The sequence below is a fragment of the Paroedura picta genome, chromosome 15, assembly GCF_049243985.1.
Source record: "Paroedura picta isolate Pp20150507F chromosome 15, Ppicta_v3.0, whole genome shotgun sequence".
Lineage (NCBI taxonomy): Eukaryota > Metazoa > Chordata > Lepidosauria > Squamata > Gekkonidae > Paroedura > Paroedura picta.
This window is the reverse complement of record NC_135383.1, coordinates 2,959,301-2,981,285: the sequence shown is the minus strand read 5'-3', so window position 1 is coordinate 2,981,285 and position 21,985 is coordinate 2,959,301. Positions and strand designations below refer to the sequence as shown.

The window sequence follows — 21,985 nt, the reverse complement described above, 5'->3', positions numbered from 1 at the left end:
AGGCCGCTTCTGCAGAGAGGAAGGGGGGACCCCGCCCGCCCCGGGAAGACGCACCGGGCAGCCCCTCCTGATCTTGGGGGAGGGAGGAGCTCCCCCGCAAGGCCAAGGGGAGGGCCAGGGGGGCTAAGCTGCAGGGGGGTGGCCAAGCGGCTACACTACCCCTTTATTAAAACCGTTACAGCTTGGTCTTTCCACTTGGCAGCAAAGCCAAAACTCTCTCCCTCTTTGGACAGGAGAGGCCTCAAGGGCTTCGTCCTGGGGGAGGGCAGGGTCTGGCCCTGGAAAGGAATGCTGCTCCCCTGCAACACTTCCCCAGCAACTCTTGATGGCCATCAGGAGGAGCAGAGGAAGGAAGGAGGCATGGCTTATGCTGCAGGTCTGTTTTCCTCGGTTCCCCTAGAGCAGGGGCAGTCAACCCGTGGTCCTCCAGAGGTCCATGGACTACAATCCCCATGAGCCCCTGCCAGCGTTTGTTGGCAGGGGCTCATGGGAATTGTAGTCCGTGGACCTCTGGAGGACCACGGGTTGACTGCCCCTGCCCTAGAGCACCTGGAATTCTCCTGCCTCTGCATGCTGCTTCTGGTTTGGCCCACCGTCTTGACTCCGCTTCCAGTGCTATCCCCAAATGGGACAGGCATCTACATTCTGTACTCCTATCTGCTGCCTATGAAAGCCGGATCTAAAATGGAGATTGCAACGCAGGAGACGGCAGAGCAGGGCAGTCCTGGCCTGGGATAGGCAAGCAGCTTCCCTGAATGCTGGGTTGCCGGTCTGTTGGGATGTGGAACCGGGGAGGGGGTATTAAGGGGTACAGTCCAGGCTGTATTCTGTTCGAAGGTTTCGGAAAGCCAAAGTTCTGCACCAACTGACTGAGCACGCTAGATCCTGTCCAAGAAATGTCTAAAGAACAGAGGGGCTATCCAAAAAGACAGTAGAATTCGGGAGGGGGGGGGAGGGAACACTCCAGAGGGGACCCTAAAAACAAAGGAGCCAATGAAACCATGACGTCAAGAAGCCTAGCCTTGGGACTCCACATGTGGCTTTCAAAGCAGAAAAGGCAAACTCAGGCAGACAGTGGCTGATTTATTTCTGTGCCAATCCATCCTTTCACAAGCCCTCAGATTCGGTTCCTTGCTGACTAGTGCACAGCGCAGCCCACTAAATGACCTCGGAAGCCCGTCAAACGTGAAGGATGGCGGATATTCTTCATTCCTTCCCTTTCCTTTCCCCCTCCCTCATTTCCACAGCGTGGTGTGCAGTCTTCAGATCGATATTGAAGGCATGCTGCTGACCCAGACGGTTTCTGGGCTGAAGCTGCAGATATGCCTGCTCCGAAACCCAGACTTGGGGAATACGCACAATAAATCATGTGGAAACACCAAATAAGAACAATGCTCAGTGCAGCAGCGGCGCTCTCTAGGGACTCTGGCAGAGCAGCAGTCTTCCTCACCTCCGCCTCAAGTTCTCCCAGCAGAAGACTCACCCCGGGATCCCTGACATGCAGACCTGAATTCAACCACAGCACCTTCCCAACATTTCTATACCATGTTTCCTCTACAGCAGGGGTAGTCAACCTGTGGTCTTCCAGATGTCCATGGACTACAATTCCCAGGAGCCCCTGCCAGCAAATGCTGGCAGGAGCTCATGGGAATTGTAGTCCATGGACATCTGGAGGACCACAGGTTGACTACCCCTGCTCTACAGCACTAAAATAATGCAATACATTGTAAAAAACCACTGAAAGTCTTCACACAACCATCAGAGAATCAACCTAGTCAAATCAACAGGAGCATCTCTCAGTGGTGGCCACAAGCCACGCTGGCCAACAAGAAAAGACTTGTCCCTCTCTGTGCCTGAAGAAGGCCCGAGAGCCTTTTAGCCCATCACCTTCCCAGTTCAAGCTCTCCTTCAAAAGGGATGTTCATTGCTGTTTGTGAAAGAACCATGTGACGCTCACTGGTGCACAACCTGGGGTCCCAGACAGGGCAGAAGAAATGAAGAGCCTTCCCAAAAGCACAAATCGCATTGAGAAGTCGAGGAAGGCTCTTCACACTTGGAGAACTGCTCAGCAAGTTTTTAAAGTGGAGATAAATAAAAGGCCTGAACATCCTTCCGGTTTATGCTCCGGGCTTTCCTCAGTACCGCTCACCCATCCTGGATACCTCCAGCGCAGCAGGGTCGGGTGCTTGGCAGCAAATCTCAGCCATGGCTACAAACACAAACTTCCTGCCTGCACCCTCGCAGGGATTGGAGTGCAAGGGAAGAAAGAACAGGATTTGGGCAGCGCATAATCTCGCAATGTCCCCCTCTCTTGAGTACAAAGAGAACAGCTGGATTTTCAACACCCCAACCTGTTTTTGCAAGGGGTCTTAACAAAGCAATATGGGAGAAATAAAACCAAATGCAACCAAATCCACACTCAGTGCGGCAAAGACAGCCTGTCGCAAAATTCAGCCTCAGAACATGTGGAAGAAACACAGAAATGGCTTGTCAGACTCCGCCACAGGCTCAAATGCACATCTGCGCCAGGAGTGCAAAGGAAAGAAACATTGCTACCAGCACAGATGTTGGTTGCTCTGGAAGAGAGAAGTTTGGCTTTTGCTGCGCAAAAGTCCGGCCCCACCCACAAAAGCAGCCACATGCAAGCAGCCCAACTGTAAACAATGTACACAGGGTCCGTTTTGAAGATGGGGCCGAGTGAGGAAGTGGTTCAAGTGCTAATAATTGCAAACACTAACTGTGCCACTGCAAACTGTTCCTGCAACCAGCACTCCATGAGGGCTAGCGGCACAACCAGCCTACTCAGGCTGGCTCAAATTCTCCTGCTGCCACAGCTGCCTGGCTGCTCAGGTGATATGGCAACTGGTCCAGAGTTCTGGAGCACCAGCAAAGGCAGGTGACAAATACAGACTCAACTAAAGCTCTCCCAGGTTTGAGCAAACACCCCTACCTTCACCATGGAGCTAAGCAAACCAGGCAGTTCGCAAAAGTGCCTGCTCTTTAGAGAGGCCCAGGCTGACTGAGAAGATCACGTTCAGACAACGCAGTGTCATTTGGCTCTTTAGCCAGATGCATCAGCCGTGGAGCTGAAGGCGGGGAAGAGCACAGCAAACCCGCAGCCCAGCTACAGACCCCCCTCCCAATCCTGAGAAGCAACAGACAGGCTGAAGTCTTTGGAGGTAAACAAGGGCAAAACAACTCACCTTGTTTCTGGATTGTAGCCCAAGATGTAGAAAAAGGAATCCACCCGAGCCTTAAACTCTCTAGCAGCAAAAATGTCAGAGAAATGGGAGATATTACACTTCCCCCTGCAAGGAAGGGAAAAAATGGTATTAGGCTCTTTCAAGCACATGGTGGCTGACGGCGGTTAATAGACTGACAACCACAGAATAAAAACAGCTCAAAAGTGAGCCAGAGGCATCGCTCAGAAAATTACAACCAAGTTAAAATACAGTACAACAAAGGGGAAGAGGTTGTGTGTGTGTGTGTGTGTGTGTGAGAGAGAGAGAGAGAGAGAGAGGTGTCATCAATTCACAGCTGACTTTAGGCAACCTCAGCAAAGGACTTTCAAAGCAAGTGAGAAGCAGAGGGGGTTGGGCCAGGGCCTTCCTCTGCAGAGCCTTCCTTGGTGGTCTCCCATCCAAGTACTGATCCTGCTTGGCTTCCAAGAGAGCCAGCTTGGTGTCGTGGTTAAGAGTGGTGGCCTCTAATCTGGAGAACGGAGTTTGATTCCCCCCTCCTCCACATGCAACCAGCTGGGTGACCTTGGGCCAAACAGTTTTCACAGAGCATTCTCAGCCGCACCTACCTCACAAGGGTGTTTTTATAATGTGTATAATTCTTGTCAGGTAGCCATCTAGCCTCTGCTTACAAACCTCCAAAGGAGGAGAGTTCTACATCAGAGAGTGACAAATGTTTCCAAACCATTGACGGGCCAGGGAGGCAGCTGCCCATAGGGCATTTAAGGAGGCTGACTGCAGAACCACCCATTCAATGCCATTTGCACAGGTGCCTCACAGCAGAAAACCAAGCTGTGCTGTGATGCTGGCAGAATGTCTAGTGCATCAGCCTTTTGCTGCAAAAGAAGCCCCGCAGTTCTCATCACTCCATCTGGATTTACTTCTTCATCCTTCACAGGAATAACAGAGGGCTCTCTTGCAGTAATCTTGGGGAAAGGGACACACTTGTTTTCTCAATCTCTCACCCAACAAATCTACCCACCCGCAGCCCTAAAATCCAGTCTGTTTTCTGTAAGCTCCCCTTCATGGGATATCAACTTAAGATCAGGAAACCGCCTTATCAGAGAGGCACTCTGGACTTTTCATGAGACTCTTACAGCAGACCGGTGGCATTTCCCCGGTGTGTTTTTAAGAACAAAACAAAAACGCTGGTCATGAACCGAATCAACGAAGGCCCCGTTCCTTTCCAAATCAGCAGAGGTTACAGCTGCAGGAGGAGTCACAGGAAGCCATCTCAACCAAGTGGCTTCGAAGGGAGAAAAACGCCTCCAGATGGCTTCGCTTTGAGCACCATCTGAGCGTTATCGGCAGGGAGACCATTCAGTTCACGTTTTGACAATATCCATGTGCTCCATCCTGCAGAAGACTGGAAATGAGATGCAAGGGGCCGACGGGCTTCTTCATTTAAATGCACCACCAGGAGCAGCTAGCTCCTCTCCCAAAGACTAATGGTCGGCTCTCCACATTTTAAACTAACAAAGGAGAGAGATCGATCAGCTCGCTCCAGGTGACAGGAGGGATGATCATGAAAAGCGAGGAAGGGCAAGACTTAGAGCAGCTAGCTGGGTCCTTGGCAGCAACACAGGACTATGGTGGCTCGTTTATAAGACTGCAGCTTCTAGTCCTCAGGAGCACCGGCTAATGGAGAACTTCCAAACAAGTCACAGCAGCAACTCATGCAGATCCACAGTTCTATACAGTGAATATTCTCATGCAGAATCAGCAGCCTGAAGTGAGAGCCAGCTTGGGGGTGTGGTTAAGAGTGGCAACGTCTAATCCTGAGAACCAAGATTGATTCCCCACGCAGCCAGCTGAGTGACCTTGGGCCGGCCATGGGGAGAGGACGAGTAGGCTGCTTTGAGATTCCTTTGGGTAGCAAAAAGCAACGTGCCAAAAAGCCCCGTGCCTAGTACGCTGTTTTGCCTATGGGGTGTATATATGTTTTTAATTCCTAAAGTTTCTTTTTAAGTTGTGCACAATAAAAGTAATATGATTTTAATATTTATACAGACATCCAACCCTTGAAGGTTTTTAAGGGAGGAAAATCAGCCTGGTTCTGTCAAAGGTGTCCGCACCAGCCCCAATTCTAGCTGCCCACCTGAGCTGTACCAGAACGGGGCTCTGCTCTGAGGACTCCTCTTTCTGGCCATTGGCCACCTTTGGGGAGGGCGGGCATCTGAGAGGAGATTATTTCTTCCGCCCGCTACAATTGTCCGGGAGGTATCAGTGTCAACACCAGAATTTCCTTTGTGATCCCTGACAGGCTATGTGAAATTCAGGAAAAAAAACTGAGTCTGAGTCTGAAGCTGCTGCAACTGAAGCCAGAGGAGCTGCCGGCATCAGAAAGAAAGGGAAACATTACCAGGAAGATGGGAAGAGGTTCCTTACAAAGAGAAACTTCGCTTGCGTCATTCAGTCAAGCCACAAGAAAAGCAGCGTTTAACGTCCTCAATAAAGGACTGCTGTCCCTTAAGATTCTCTACTGCTCTGAGAAGTGCCTGTGTTTTTAAAACTCCTCCAAAAAGCGTTTGCTATAGCTCACCTGAGAGCAGCAGCATGATAGGTGTCGACGTAGTCCGAAATGAAGAGCTCTCGGTTCTTGATCACTGGGTCCGTAATTACCAGCTCACGCCCAGAATCTGCCAGAGTAGAGAGACAAAATTTAGCCGAAATGCTCCGAAGCACCAGCACAACTAAAGCAGAGGCTTCGGGATGAACTGGGAGACATGTTGAAGTATTCCGGCTGTCCTGGGGCCACAGAGCTGAGCAACAGCTTTTGGTTAAAATCAGTACTGCCCCAAGAGGCGGAAACTCATGTTTCCCCCGAATATACATCTCCCTTCACATTCCTAAGAGAGATCAGGTTTTCTTCTCACTGAATTTCAAGTTTCCTGTCCTCATGGAGGGAAGCCTCAGAGGAAGGGCTGCAGTGCTTCTAACAAGCTCCAAACTGAGGCTTGTCCATTTAACAGGCAGTGCTTCGAACGCAAGCTCTCTCTCCTTAATGCCCCCTTTGCTCCAAAGAGTGGCCCTGAAGGCAAGTGACATTCTTAAGGGCCCCCCCCCCCATCTACCAATGCAATCACATAAACAGAAAACACGCCTCTGAACAGGGGAGCTCACACATACCGTTCTCATTGTGCCGATCCTGCACTAAATGTTGATAGACAGAATCGGGGACTTCAGACTGGCGATAGTACCATTTGACGTTCATCAGGAGGTGGTCCCGTTTGCTCTGGAAGACAAGAGCCAAGAATGGCATTACAGAACGTGGAACTCAGGCGTTTTCCAGCACAAAGGACAGAAGCAGGGATGTGCTATCAGAAAGAACGGATCACCTTCCCCATCCGTGCACAGAAGTCAGAACCCACAAGTGGTGTGGTTTTGCTCTCAGGTTCGCATCATGACCCCCTCCCCTTGATTCCCTCTAACAAGATTGTCTGTTGTTAGCACACAGGTGGTGTCAACCGATTTCCCCTTGAAACTCACACTGGAAAACCCAGGGCACATAAACCCTTCCAAACCACTGCAGTCCCAGGAACCCAGGCAAGTGGGCAGGCCCACAGCCGATAACAGGGATGCCTGAGCCGTTCTGCAGTTATCGGGGCCAGCACAATCACCCCCAATCCCTTCCACCAAGCTGCTGCTGTGTCCACAGAGGCATCAGCCAGATGTTACTTCCTGCTCAGGGCTTAAGGCTGCTCAGTTTCCAAGGCCTTGAAGCAGTCTTCAGTAACCACATGGTCTGGAAACTTTGCATGTTTGGATGCTTCTCACTGGTCCCAAGGGCTTACAGCAGGCCTCAAACACCCACAATCGCTTTAAGATTTGTTGAAGAGAATGAACTCAAGATGCCATCTCCAGCAGATACAAAGAAAGGGGCATTTTGGTGGTCAACTAACACCACACAACAATCTGCTTTTTCGGAAGGCCCATCTTCTCTCCATCTCTTGCCTCCAACTGCCTAGTAAATCCCCCTCACCCCACCCCCCAAGCCCTTACTCAACTCATATGTGAAGGCATTTTCCTTTTCTTTCCGGAGTTTAGGCCTGGAATCTAATCTTTCAGAGCTTGCTTGTTTTATGCTGCCTTAAATGCTTTTGAATGACTTTGAGGGTTTGGTTGTGTTTATTCTACTCTGTAAGCGGCTTTGGGGGCATGCGGCTAAAAAGCGGTTTAAAAGCACAGCGAATCAATGCACCATTATTTGGGCACGGCGCCCCCATCTGCATACTTTGCACAGGCTGCGACTGCCCCCCTCCCCAATCAAAACCCACACCAGCTTTGTAAGCAGAATTACGGATTCTTGTGTCTCAGAGAAATAAATAAATCAACACAGTAAAATGAAGAACTCGTGCAATGACACGAAACGTCCACCTGGTGGCAGCATGATGCCAGTGGAAAAAAATCAAGCCTTGCTGGCTGCTCCCGCGCTTGACACAGACTCTTCAAAGCGGCTCAAACGGCAGAAACAGCATGTACTTATAGAAGCCTGGGAAACTAGCACTTCAAAAGCTTAAAGTAAAAAAAAAAAGAAAACTGAAAAGGTCCTGACACTGCAATAAAAGCGCCGTGGCTCAGTGGTAGAGCACTGGCTTTGCAAGCAGAAGGTCTCCGGTTCAATCCCCGCCATCTCCGGCTACAGAATCGGGTGGGCCGGGCTGGGGAAGAGGTTTCTCTGCTGGACAGCAGCTGCAAATCTGAGCTAAGAGCCATGATCTCGTGTGATACTACGGATCACTCACCTACCGCAAGGCTTAATTTCTGACAGGACGAGGTTGCTAGCCGTGCGGCTCTGAAGCAACAGAGCTAAGTTTGGGTCCTGGGGCACCTTGGAAAGCAAACCAGGTTCACCCGGGGCATAAGATTTGTGTGCACGCACACGAATGCTCCCACCCAGCCGTGGTGGTCTTTCCGACAGGCACCTGCGAGCCTTGAACAATTGGCCTCTGAAAGGAATTTCTACATGCTCCAGTCAAGTCAGAGATTTGTTGGGTGCACAGCACCTAAGGGTGGCCTTACTCGGCAGGTTCCCCTCCTTCCTCGCAAAGGTAAGTCTGCTTCCCATGCTGGCCTGCCTGAAACCTCGCAGCCTCCGGGGCAGGACTTCAGGCTCCAGCTGCAAGAGAAAAACCATGTGTGTGGCTTTTGTCCGGAGGGATGCATGCTCCGTGCAGCAAGGCTCTTTACTGGCTGGGCTGTGCTGGGGGGGGGGGAGCGTCCCCCCTCTGAGAGGAAGCCGGCTCCAGCGGTTCCCACCTGCATCTTCTCAGTGGGCCTCTATGAACTGCCTCACATCCGTCTTCAAAATGAAACAGGCCGGCCACACAGGCGAGGCGCTTGCAGCTGGGGCCCAGGAGGAGACCAGAGCGGCTACCTGGGGAGCAGAGAGGGGAGGGCACCTGGCCTTTCAAGCCAGTCTTCAGCAGCGCTTTCATCCACCCGAGACCGGAAGCCGGATTCAGTCAGAGCGGCTGCGGCAGACTCACCAAAGGAAAAAGAGGCCGGGCAGCATCCATGGCAGGCTCCCTGCGCCCCCCGGACACACCTGCTGCCGCCTCGGCTACCTGCGGGGCTTTCTGAGCTGCTTGCACCTGCCTCTGGGCCTTTTTCCTTTGTAGCATCCCAACCTCTGCAGTGTGCAGCATCTGCAAACTGAACTGCCTCTGCTCCCTGTTCAATGAGGATCATCCCTCCCAGGTGGAAGAAAGAGAACAGGCGGCGGAGGGAATAATCGTATTCGGCAAGCCTCTAGTAGCTCTCGTGCGCAAAGCACGTCCCGTATGCAATCGTGTTGCATCTCAGAATGGCGGGCCACTATTACCACCCACCGCCATACGGCAGGTAGAGGTCGGGGCCAAGAGAGACAAGGTGCCCGCCTTGGGCCACTGAATAAGCTGGAGCGGGAGCAAGATTTGGAGCAGGGACCCCTCCAGACCGCAGCTTATTTTCCTGACCTCCATCACACCAGCCTCCCATCTGGCCACTGGCGGGGGATGGGGGGGAAGGGTTGCCAGGCCCAGGCAGGGAAACTCAGGGCGCACCTGGGCAGGACAAGGTGGGGACCCCAGGCCATAGCAGCCGATAATGATGCATCCCACATAAAATGAAGCCAGTCTGGAAGAGCCGAAGAAGTCAGATGTCCATGGACTACAATTCCCATGAGTCCCTGCCATGGAGTGTGCCGCAGTTTGACCATCCCTGCCCTGGAGAGTCACTGCCAGTCAGAATAGACCCATTGACCTCGATGGACCGATTCACGTGTGTTCCCAAGAGACAATCCCTTTGCTTAGCCCCATTTCCTATTCCATGTTGGTCTGGGGGACTGCCAAGGCCAGCCTCCCTCCCTCCCTCCCTCCCTCCTTCCTTCCCTCCCTCCCTCCCTCCTTCCCTCCCTCCCTTCCCTCCCTCCCTCCCTCCCTCCTTCCCTCCTTGCTTCCTTCCTTCCCTCCCTCCCTCCCTCCCTCCCTCCCTCCCTCCCTCCCTCCCTTCCTTCCTTCCTTCCTTCCTTCCTTCCTTCCTTCCCTCCTCCTTTCTTTTAAATGGAGGGGGTCAGCATTTGTTCCACTGTGCTGACTGGCAGCCTTCGGGCTCTGCGTCCTTCCTCTGCACCAGCCCGGCGGGGGGTTCTTAAAAGATCCCCACGCAGAAAAGCCGCAAACAAAAACCTCCTTGCCGTTTAGTTACCTTTAAGTCCCCCGACAGATGATGCAAGGGAGAATGTGCTGACGTGCTAATTTGCCGCAATCTGCTCCGGGTCTGATATCAGAAAGCGTTTCTCTTGCAAATCACGGCTCCCCTTTAAGGTATCATGTCCCAGTGATTGCTTCTTTTGTGTCCAATTAATTCAAAAGGCTTAGCCGTGGAAATCAGGCTCTTCCTACGGCACAGCGACGCTGCTGGGTGGGGGTGGGGGTGGGGGGAGAGACTGTGCGGAAATCAGATCCAGCCAGAAAGATCACAGTGTCTAATAATCATGCATTCTGCCTTGCAGTTAAAAGCCCTCATTGAGCTAAAATTGCTAAACAGCGAATCATGCGGTTAGGGGACACTAAAAGGCCGTCTCTGTGTACACACTCCCCCATTACAGCCTCTCTTGCTCTCACACTCTCCCTCCCGTATGCAAAATCCAGATGCTGGTTGTACAGGCCTTAAGTAGAGGGAAATGTCTTGGCTCAGCCGTTGGAGTTATTGACCTGAATTCAAATCTGTCTTTATCTCAGTGATGACCTTTAGCTTTAACCCCAAACCGTAAGGTAAACAAGCTGACTGTAACGCAGGGGCCAGGACGGTTGACGCCAATTGCTGACTGGCACCTGCCCTGCTCTTCAAGCCTTATCATGTAACCCATTTGGATGAGACTTAAGGTGCAAACATTTTTTGAAGTCTTAAGTTCTTAAAATGAATAAGTTGCAACACAGCAACTGGCCAAATATGTATTTGGGGCAACAGTAGCAAAAAAAGGTTTTGGTTGTAGAAGGTGGGGTGAGAAATAAAAGAGGGGGTGGAGAGACCAAAACACAATGGCAAAAGTGGGACCTCTTTTTTCATGTGCACATGCAGGTGCCTCTCCCCTTTCCTCCAATAAAAATGGGCTCTTCCTAAAATTTTGCAATTATTTTGTGAAAAAGTGTGCAGATTTAGTCAAACCAACAGCGCCATTAAAGGACAAAAATGTGGAGAACGGTGGTTGCCTTTCTGGAGCGACATGAAGAAAATCTTTCCGGACTCTGCGAAATTTTATAAAACATTAAAAAAGTGAAGCAGCAGATAATTCTAATTAGTTTTTTGGCACAGGAAGTGGGTTCATTTGTCCAGGAGGGAGAGTCAGGCGGGAAGTTGAATGTTAGGTTCTGATGTGATGCTTGTGTCATTTCTTGTGTATGTTGTTTCTGGTTTTGTTGTTATTTGTATTTGAACAAGCAGAATGAAAGGCATTTTTTTACAAGGGTGAAGCTGCCTTCCTTTATTCCATGGCAAACCTTGGCCCATCGACCTCTGTGTCTGTCTTCCTTAACTACATCTTGAAGCCCTCTATCCAGCGTTCCTACCCGAGATGCCAGAATTCAGTTTGGGAAATTTTCTGTATGGAAACGCACGTTTTGCCATGGCCAGAGCAAAGGAGAAGCTGGAGTAGAAGACCAAGAACCAGCATCTTCTGCACGGACTCCTGAGTTCTTGCGTGGCTGCTGGGGGCCAGGTTGGGCAGAGAAGGTACAGCTTTGGGCTCAATATCACCCAGCAATCTTCAATGGCATGAGTGCAAATTCGAACCTGGGTCTCCAGGATCCTAGACTGACACTCTAATCGCCACACCATGCCGGTAAAAGCTAACCTCTCTCCCTTTGCACATCTACTGAGGCACTCGCGATAAATGGCTGCCAAAAATACTAGTTGCCACAATGAAATTTCTAAGTGCCATGGCTCCCTGGCACCTGGGATTTGTCAAGCCCGGGATTAGACAGCAGCAAATCTGTCTTCCTGCCCCAGGCAGTCACTAGTGATCAGTGGGGCAAAAAACAAGCCCATGTGATTGTGTTAACCTGGCTGCGCACTCTTTGTCAATGCCTAGCCCCTCCAAAGGCACAACGGAGAGGCGGCAGCCCCTCCACTGCCGTTTGGCTCCTGTCCTCTTAACCTGAACCAACACAAAGACGGCAACCTTTAAACCTGTTAGCGTTATCTAATGACTGGTCCATCTACAAGGGCTTTTCTAACAGAAACAGGCCTCGATGCCTTATCTCGGCGCACAAGCCTGGCCTCAAAGAACCGGCCGGCTTGATTGAGCGCCGTAATGGAAGGCAGGAAATGAGAAGGCTTGGTTAAGCCGCGGATAATCGATCAGTGTATTCAGCGGACTGTGAGCCGAGCGAGGGAATAAGCTGCTCGGGGCATCCAATATTGTTGCTGGCAGGACAAAGTCCCGTTTCTGTGATCTACTTAGAGGGAAAGAATCCTTTATTAACAAAACAAGGTATGCCGTTCCCTAGTCCTGCGATGCTCAAAGAAATGCTTTGGGCATTTGCAGTAGTTTATTACGTGTGTGTGCGGGGGGGACGGGACATTCCTGACTCCTCTCTCCGTTTTGGGGATGGGATCCATGGACATCTTTGGACATTAATTCTCACCAACCCAAGGCAAATGTTCCCCTTGCATTTCTGCCACTTTCCCCGGTTCTACTATTTTGCTCAGCGAACACACACGACGCCTGCGCATTTGGAATGCGCTGCTTTCTATGCACATGACACAGTTGAACTGGAATCCAGACTCGGATCTACTCTCAGAATTATTCTCAAGTTTCGAACGACTGACATCTTGCAAGCTGACGAAGGAGACAGCTGGAAAGCCTCAAATTCTCTCGGACTGACCATGGGTTCTTGTTAAGACTACCAAAGACGCTGTTTGATGACACACCCGCCCGCCAGATTCTGGCCATGTTTGCAGAGATAAATTTGAACTCGTAACTGCGTGCTCACCCAGAAAAAGTGGCCCTCTGACAAACAAAACAGGCAGACCTCCCAATTTATAGTTTAGAATATGCTTGGGATGTTTGTTTTTTTTAAGAACAGCCTTTAAAGAGGCATTTTTATCCACTTTGTTGATTTTTTACTTTTCAAAAAATCTCAAGGTGCTCTTGGATTTCTTGCGCCGTGCGCTTGTTAAAGTTCTGAGCATGGCTGTGCTCACAACAGCCGTTAGCATGCACTTGCTCAAAAACATCTGCTTCTGCTCTCTTGCCATCCGCACATAAAGGAAAGGCGCTTGCACACAGACTGACCAATGTCTTGGCTATAGCTCAGTGGGGGAGCGCATGCTTTGAGCGTATGTAGGAGGCTCCTGGTCCAGCCCAGTGGCTCTCCAGAAATAATTTAAAACTTGTCACTTGGTGGAAAGCAGAAGAAGTTGGCAGTAGAAGTTAGAAGCCACAGTATTGGGTTTAAACTACATGGAGAATGGTACCAGCTAAATATCGGGGGGGGGGAGGGGGAATTTCACCAGATGTTCAGAACACACAGGTACAGCCATCCACCTGAGAAAGGAACAAACTGTTATTTTCAGATAGGCTGCATGCCCTTTCATTGCTTTTAAAACCTTCCAGCTACAGAAATGAATGTCAGATTCTCTCCTTTCATGCACAATAATATGAGCAACTCCAAGAAACAATTTCCCAGCTGCCTGGAGTTTCAGGCATGTGCACTCCGGAAAGGCACGCTTGTATAAACACAGCACATGTGCTGTGCGCACAGAAACAATGCCCACTGAGACATCCCGATGGCGGGCCATCCAGCCCAACAGGATCGGCTGCTTTCAGGGGAACCAATGTCATTTTACAGACCTGAACTCTGCTCGGGGGCCTGGCGGCTCCCATCCATCGCAGTAACCCCCACACTGCCTTAAGCTGACTCGGAGACCCTCAGTCTCATGAAAGTCAGACTGGCAGTGGCTCTCGAGTCACAGGCCATTGACTTGACCCATGGCCTGGCCCTTTGGACTGGAGATGCCGGGGATTGAACTTGGGACCTTCTTAATACAAAGCGGAGGCTCAGCCACTGAGCCATGGCCCCGCCCCACCAAGGCTTCCTCGCTCAGTCTCCACTCAGGGAAGCTTGCCGAGTGGTCCCTGGCCCAGAGAACGCCCAGCCTTTCACTGAAGCTGCCGGGAAAACCATATACCAGGTGCGATGCCTCTTCAAGCGATTCAAAGGGTCACTTGGCACCCCAGCTTCTCCACCACCCCTGCCCTCTGATTAGAGATTTAGGCTCCCCACCCCCCCCCCATTTGGCAGCAAGCTCTGGGTGCCAGGAGCAGCAGCCAACCTTCGCCACGCGGCCGGATTTGACATTTCTGCCGCCGAACCAGGCAAGGGGTGCCTGCCCTGTGAATCACACACTCTCAGTGTCAAGCACAATAACCAAAACGTTTCCCTACAACAACTCCCGGTGTTGCAGGCACATTTAATTAAGCATCGAATATGTGCCCCGGTAATTAAATTCCATTAAGACTTCCGCCGCTTTAAGCCTAGAGGAAGGTGAGGCTGAAGCGAAGAGGCCTTTCGGAGGGACTCCTGACATTTGCCACTAAATGTCATTTTTGGCACTCGGTTTGCATATAATTGCCGAACGCCACCCACCCACTGCAGCGTCTACAGCTCACATTAAGACAGGCGGAGCGCGGTGGGGCAGGGGCTTTGAAGCCATCAGAGGCAGCTCTAATAGATTTCGCACCTTTCAAATATCAAGGTGGCCAGAGATCCCACAGGCCGCTCACCGAGGGAGGTGCCCTTTAAAACAAAGGAGGGCTGACCGGATTGACGAGACGGAAGCATCAAACTGTCCAATGCAGGCCGAGGAGGGAGGGAGGGGAGGGAGGCTCAAATCTGGCACCTGCAGCTTTAAAAACGACTTTCTTTCAGGTGAGGCTGTGACACAAGGTGACCAGGGAGCTCACGGGATTGACTGCACGGTTTCATTTTGCCGTCCCGGCCAGTTGAGCCGCAGGCGGGATCCGAACAGAACCGAAACTAATGTGGGAAATTGGATCCGCATTTCGAGAGGCGGATTGAAAACCCAGCATTGCAAAAGGAGAAGAAAGTCATGCCAAGGGCAGGAAACGGTGGGCATTCAAAGGAAGTGCATCCGAAATAGATGGCATGAAGGGAAGGGGGACAGGGGGAGGCATCGGCATTTCAATCACCGAGAACCTTTCGACCCCCCAAATTCCTGAAAGGACTTACTGGCATATTTTCAAAGGCAACAAGGAGCTGCCTTCTTTATCCTTTGCACACTGAAGGGCCATGCCACGACTGGGTTTTGAACACACGCTCCGTATCACAGGTGGCCAGCCATTACCACAAGGGGCAACATCTGCACACCCACGCAAGAGCTCAACAGCAAGCACCCCACTGCTCCCTCCCTCCTTCCTCGTAGGATGGGCTTGGACTGTTTTTAAATGTAAACCTGGTGGTTTTAAATGTCTTCAGAGCTTTAAGCATTGTTTTATTATATAGTTTGTTGTGAGGTGCCCTGAGCCCTCGGGGAAAGGAAGCATAAAAAATTGAAAATGAAAAATAAACCACAAGGCGAGGGAGGCACTGTTAGAGGAACCAGCTGGGAGCCCAAGTTTAGTGGCTGAAATCTTACTCTCTGCATTACCCTGGGCGGCAGCTCATGCCTATCTTTCAGCATTTTGGGCCCTCTCTTTCCTTTCACCGCCAGGCCAAAGAAGGCATGCATGGGAAGCAAATAAACCCAAGAATTCCACCCTGCCTAATCAGAGGTGAAGATTATGCAGTAGCCAGAATTACACAGCTGAACACTCTCACTCTCTCTCTCTCTCTCTGCAAAAGCACCGACAGCTGCAGTTTCCAGATGAAAGATTTATGATGATATTTTACCGCATGTGTATGGAATTTTGCACTTCAGAGTGTGAAATCTTTTCGCTCACAGGGCCAGGCTGTTTTGAAACTCAAAAAAGCTTAGCTTCGAAGGCAAGGGGGTGGGGGGGGGAGAGATGTTTTGAGCTAAAGTATACAGAGACAGCAACCTGAAATTGTCACACCGTTTTCAAAAGACTTTCCGGATAGCCAATTGCCATGACGGAATGCGCTGCACCCAGTTACGGTCCGGCTGGGCCTTAATGGCACCCTTTGATCACGTACACAGTGGAAGGAACAGAAATGTCACCCTACTGCTTCCGTGATACAAATATGTAAAGCGGCACTGGCTGTACGACACTGGAAGGCTTGGCGGCCAATTCGGGGGAATCCAAGTCCTTTAAAGGAAAGGTTATTAAAAAACGGCAGAACGGGAGCGCTTCCCTAAGGGAGCCATCGTGAGCAATGGACAGTGTTACAGATTACAGACCTACTTTATGTCTTTTTTCCACCAGGCCTCAAGGCTGAAAGGCATCAAAAGGAACCAAACTTACTTAACTGCCACACTTAAAAAGAAACCACGTTCCATGCGCACAGGCGCTGTTCCCACTCTGTGAATCCCCTGGCAAATGGTCAGAACATTCCTACTAATCCACAAATTACGAGTTCAACAGCCTGAGGTCGCCAATCAAAAGTACTGTCGGAGACCAAGCACCAATTAATGTCTTTCTGCTGGGCGGTGCTGAAGCAGGTACGTTTTAGCGCCTTAATTCAGGGGGTCTCAGGATAACATCTGGACAACCACAGGCTGACGGCCCCTACTCTAAGGCATAATCAATGGAGTCAAGCCACCATGCTCAAAAAGGTTAAGGATCCAGCTTTAGGTTCCCCAAAGAAGCACGGCTGATTTTATGCCACTGTGTTCACGATCTGTGCTGTTCAGTTTTTTTAAGGAAACTACTGCACTGATCTCCTCAACATTTCCCACTTCTGCAGTTATATTTAAAGCCAAGCTGCCTCCCAGAGAATCAGAACGCTGCTCTGCATAGTTCAGTGTCTTCTGAGCTTCACACTGACAAAAGTCATTTCCAGCACAGGCTGCAAAACATCTTTAATAGGAGCTGCTGGGACTGGAAACTCAAACGAGCAGGCAGCCAAGGAGATGTTCCGCCAAACGCTAAGCCAGGGGCAGTCAAAGTGTGGTCCTCCAGATGTTCATGGACTACAAGTCCCATGAGCCCCTGCCAGCAAACGCTGGCAGGGGCTCATGGGAATTGTAGTCCATGGGCATCTGCACGGGCTCAAGATCAGAACATCAAGACACTGGCCAATGGCCACGTTCCAATTTAGTGATCACTGTGACGTTCCACCTCCCCTGGAAAGAAAACCCACTTTCAAAGTGGGAAAACAAATTTCTCTAATGAATTCTCTTTAGTGACTTATGAATTATAATGACACGTCTTTGGAGACTTATCTCTGCATCAAAAAAGGAAAGGAAAGGGGAAAAAATGTATATATATATAACAGTGGTCCAAAGTACCCCCTGATGACTAGAGAGAAAATTCCTACTTCAATAATCCTAAAGGTCAGAAGCAATATTAAATAAGACAGATGGCTCTTGCTATTCAACACTTAAAATGAATTTAGCCAAGTTCTTTTAACTCCCAATTACTCCCGATAACCTTTTTATAAAATGTTTAATTTTTATGAGATGCACAAGGAAGCTAGCGCCTGCTTTTCTCCTCGCTGTGTTTCCTTGCTTCCCAGAAAGGCCGCTTCTGTTGTGTTTAGCAGCCAATTATCTGAACGCCAGGTGTAGGAAATGGCTGTGTTTACATTGGGAGAACACCAGGAAATGAGACTGTGGGGACAAATAGGCAGGCGAAAGGGCCAAGGTGCTGCGGCTTGACTGGGAAGAGGTTTGCTTAATTAAGAACAAAAGCAATTAGGTCTTGCCAATGGATACAGATAAATTCATACTAGTTCCGTAGCTCCAATTGGCGCAGTAACATCGTGCCCGTCCTCCTTCAAAGTCTCCTCAATTTTCAAATGTTAGTTAAGAAATTTAGGGTTGGGAGCTTTGGCATCCGAAGCGGCCGTTCGCGCCATTCTGCTCCATGGCCCACAACCATATTTAATGAGCCTCCTCGATTTGGGAGGGGCCTTTGGAAGCAGGAGCTTTGGCTGAGAGTTTCTCCAATGCCTGGAAAGGCACAAAGCTGGAGGTGCTTCTTCATCACTGCCTTGTCTTGCTGTTCACTCCCGTCTTCCCCTTTCCTGGGGTTGCCCTGTCTACTGATCTGAGCAGGGGCCCCCCACTTTCCAGACGCACCTTGCCATCCTGGACTCCCCCCAACTCACCTGAACGGGGAAGAATGTCACAGCATACTGATGTCAACCGGATGTGACATTGGCACATAGGGATCGGGGGGGGGGGGGGGGGGAACGAGGCACACTCTGGTTTTTGGGCAAAACTCTATGATCTGAAGCAAAGGCTACCATAGAGTTTTGCCCAAAAGCCAGAACGTCTCTCTCTCTCTCTCTCACACACACACACACACACACACCAGTGTCTCCGACACGTTGACATCACTTCCAGGTGCTGTCAGCACGTTGCAGCACTCCTCCCGCCTCTAGGAACGCTCTTGCCCATCCCCAAGCTGCAATGTCAAAGGTAACCCTACCCCTTCCTCAAATGTACAGTTTGGGTAGGTATCCGAGCAATCTGGCTAAAGCTTTCCTAACTCTTCCACCAGGTTATTGAAAATGAGAATTCTCAGAACTGTAGGTTTCCTCGTTCTATATACTAGAGATTAGGAAGAATTAAATACACTCTTTAAGAGCCAGAGATACAGGGTCGGAACATGTTCAGAAGCGGCTCACGTGAACTGGGAAACAGTTGGGCAGGTCCTTTGTTTTAGGTCTGGGAATCCACCTCATCAACCAGCCAGGAGGAATTGAAGAGGATGCTCTCTAGAGTTCACACCAGCACTGTGGGGGCAACTTAAAAGCAGCCTGCAGCTCCAGCCTACCTTGCTATTTTCACTCCTCAGCTCCAGGAAAGTGTGAGAACGGAAGAAGGCGAGGAGGAGGGAAGCTGGCAGATGTAAGGTCTGGTAAGGAGCCATTACTGAACGAAGCGGCATTCAAAGGGGGATTGGGCCCCACTCATAACAGCCAGGCTCTTTTCCACACTGTGGGATTTAAGCTAGAGGGGAGAGACCCACTACCAAAATTCATTAACATCAGGGGTAGCCAAACTGCGGCCCTCCAGATGTCCATGGACTACAATTCCCATGAGCCCTTGCCAGCGAAAGCTGGCAGGGGCTCATGGGAATTGTAGTCCACGGACATCTGGAGGGCCGCAGTTTGACTACCCCCCGCTCTACATTGAGACACAAATCTCTCCCTCTTCTGCAAGTTCCTAAACCTTTCCTGTACCCAGAGCTATGCACTGGGTATCCGAAGCTCACTGTCCGTCGTGTCATATGGCAGCATAATGCTTCGAAACGGACTTAAAGAGAGCCCTTAAAATAAATGACTTCATGTCGCCCGGCATCACATCAAACTGACATCTCTACCAAGCTAACTACTGGAGCCAGGAAATATATTAAATTAAAGCTGCAGCCACCATTAAGAGAACAGAGTGTAATCTGTTTAAAGACCTATTGTCGAGAGGCATTAAAATGGACTAGCTACTCAAAAAGTGCTAGCTACTAGCACTTGCCCTCAAAAATGAATAGAATATCCACATGCACACACACACACACACACACACACACACACGCACAGGCACACACCCCAAGTGTGTGCTGGGGGGAAGTCCTGCTTTTCTCAAGTTCTTATGCTGTGCTATTTGCTAGCCCCCTCAGCAAGGTGAATACCCTGAAATAAAGGTGCTTTTTTTCTCCTCAACCCCAAACAGAAAGAAATGTGCCATCGCCCACTCACATCATTATATCAGGGTCCTATGAACAGCAGGGGTGGAGTTAACTTGTATACCTCTTACTCATATGAGGTCATAGAATCATAGAGTAGAAGAGCCCTCCTGGGTCATCTAGTCCAACCCCTGCAGTATGCAGGACACTCACAACCCTCTCGCTCATCCACTGTCACCTGCCACCCCCTTGAGCCTTCACAGAATCAGCCTCTCCGTCAGATGGCTGTCCAGCCTGTTTAAAAATCTCCAAAGATGGAGAACCGACCACCTCCCGAGGAAACCTGTTCCACTGAGAAACCACTCTTGACTTTCAGGAACTTCTTCCGGATGTTTATGGATCCAGATCCTGTTCTGGCCCAAACTGAACAAAAGGAAGGAAAAAAACTTTTAACCCGAGCCTGCATGATGCACGCAAGGGGAGCCACTCTACCCTGCATCTCTATGGTGTGGCGCCACTCTGCCCTGCATCTCTGTGGCATTCTGCTGCTCTCTTTGCCCTCCCACTAGCCACCTTGCATGGAGTGGGGGCCTGGCCTGCAGCCACTGATTGATATGCATCCCTCCCCCCCCACCACCACCTTCCCAATCTCTGTGAGGCCAGCGGCCCAGATTGTGCGAGTCTTCACACACACAGGGATATATCATAGCTGGGAGAGAGGATGTCGCTTCTCCTTGCTCATCAAACTACGGGGAGGTGCAAAATCCATCAGTTTTGCCAACAAAGCAAACCGAAGGGGTGGGGGGGGGCGGCAGAGAGGAGAAAATGCCTTATGGGAAGGGAAGGGTATCTCTAAATCTGCCACAGCATTAGACAAAAAGGAATAAAGAACGTTGTCTCTTTGTGCTCCCCCTGCCTCTGTTTTAATAACAGTCTGAAAAGGCTAAATGCCATCTTGGCGACAGCCGATCACAGATCTGCACCGGGGTGGAGATTATCCAAAAGGGATCCATAACACGAGATGGAATAATTTTAATACCAGGCAAATCTTACCCTCTTTTCTCTCCCCCCCTCCCTCCCCACAGGCACCCACTGACAAATCGCCAGCTGAGGTAAATCCTAGATAATGAAACACTGTAAAGAAAGGGTTCTATTAAATAATTTAGCCCCTGTCAAGGAGTTTGTATTGATTCCTGTTTCCAGCCCGGGGAGAGAATGTTATCTGCAGCCTTACAGCTCAATGACAGCATCAGCGGATTTAATCACCGCCCAAGCCCCTGCCAGGCAATTCTTAAAACCCGCCACCGCCAATTCTTTGTCATCCCGCCTCCTGCCCTTCACATCCTGCCCACCCAAATCCTGCTGCTTCCTCCTCCCTCCCTCCCTCCCACCCCCCCTGGCCTGAAAGAATCCCTGGCTCCTCATATTAAGAGTGAGTGATCAATCCTCATTTGCAAGCCGTTTTATAAGAATTTTCTACTATATATATATATATATATTCAAAATTGCATGCACTCTGGAAACAAACAAAAACAAACAAACATATTCAAGACATCTGCTCCAAGGAAAACAGAGTTTCTTGGGGGGCAGGGGGAGGTGGCAGGGTCGAAGGGGGGGGGACAAGGAAAAGGCTGCTGCAAAGGAAAGGGAAGTTCATAGGGAGGGATAATTAGCATCCATATTAATCAGCCACCTCCCCCCACCCCCTTCACCCAAACCGGGAAAGGTCAGGCAGAGCCCTGCAAACTGGCAAGAGGAAAATTAGCCCTGTATTAATTTAAAACGTCAGCTTTGGGGAACACAGAGCCGATTCATACGCGGGCAGAATTAGGCTGTTAAACACATAGGTGTTTGTGGCTGGACTAAACCTCACTGCCCCCCAGGGAAATTTTGATTCAGAAGCATTATCCTGGGGTAATAAAGAATTCCCCCCCTCTCCCTGGGTTCTGAAAGGGAACTTTGTAAGGTCGCTCTTCCTTGAATTCCGCTCCCCTTCCAGGTGAGAGAGAGAGAGAGAGAGCAATTCTTCCTTCCCCTTTATAACCCTCCGGATCAGACCGAAGGAAGAAGAAAAAAGAAACCCCGATCCCGCAGGCCCTTGCAGCCAAGGTCATCATACACAGCGGCATTTCACAACTGTCTTTTTATGCACGTCTGCTTTTCCATCCACAGACTATAAATTGTTACAAGACCCTGGGGCCATCCAGCCCTGTGCTCCATTCAAATCAGGCTGGGGAGGGGGGGGGGGAGCATCACAGACAAGACGCTTCAATCAAGTAAACATACAAGCAACAAAGGGCAATGCGCGCCTCTCGTAATGCTCCCAGTTATGCGGCAAACCCGCCATTTTTCAGGCCCCGAGGAGCGTTCCCCAGTCCCGCTGCAGATGCAAAGCATCACAGGCCCTTCTTCCGAGCTGGAAGGAGAAACTGAATCAGAACCAGAAAGCAACCATGTTATCGGAGCCACGCTGCTGGCGGTTATTATCTTCTCT

The 21,985-nt window shown here is 50.4% G+C and overlaps 1 protein-coding gene across 6 annotated transcripts in view; it reads right to left on the bottom strand.

The window, feature by feature from the left end:
* Positions 1-21,985, bottom strand: part of RERE (arginine-glutamic acid dipeptide repeats) — a 220,896-nt gene that overhangs the window by 87,059 nt on the left and 111,852 nt on the right. For all 6 annotated transcript variants that reach the window (XM_077312430.1, XM_077312429.1, XM_077312432.1 and 3 more), the window contains 3 exons: positions 6,369-6,474; positions 5,782-5,878; positions 3,204-3,308 (listed from right to left, as the gene is read on the bottom strand). In XM_077312430.1, the coding sequence (XP_077168545.1) occupies positions 3,204-3,308; positions 5,782-5,878; positions 6,369-6,474 (308 nt within the window). The remainder of the gene's footprint in view (positions 1-3,203; positions 3,309-5,781; positions 5,879-6,368; positions 6,475-21,985) is intronic.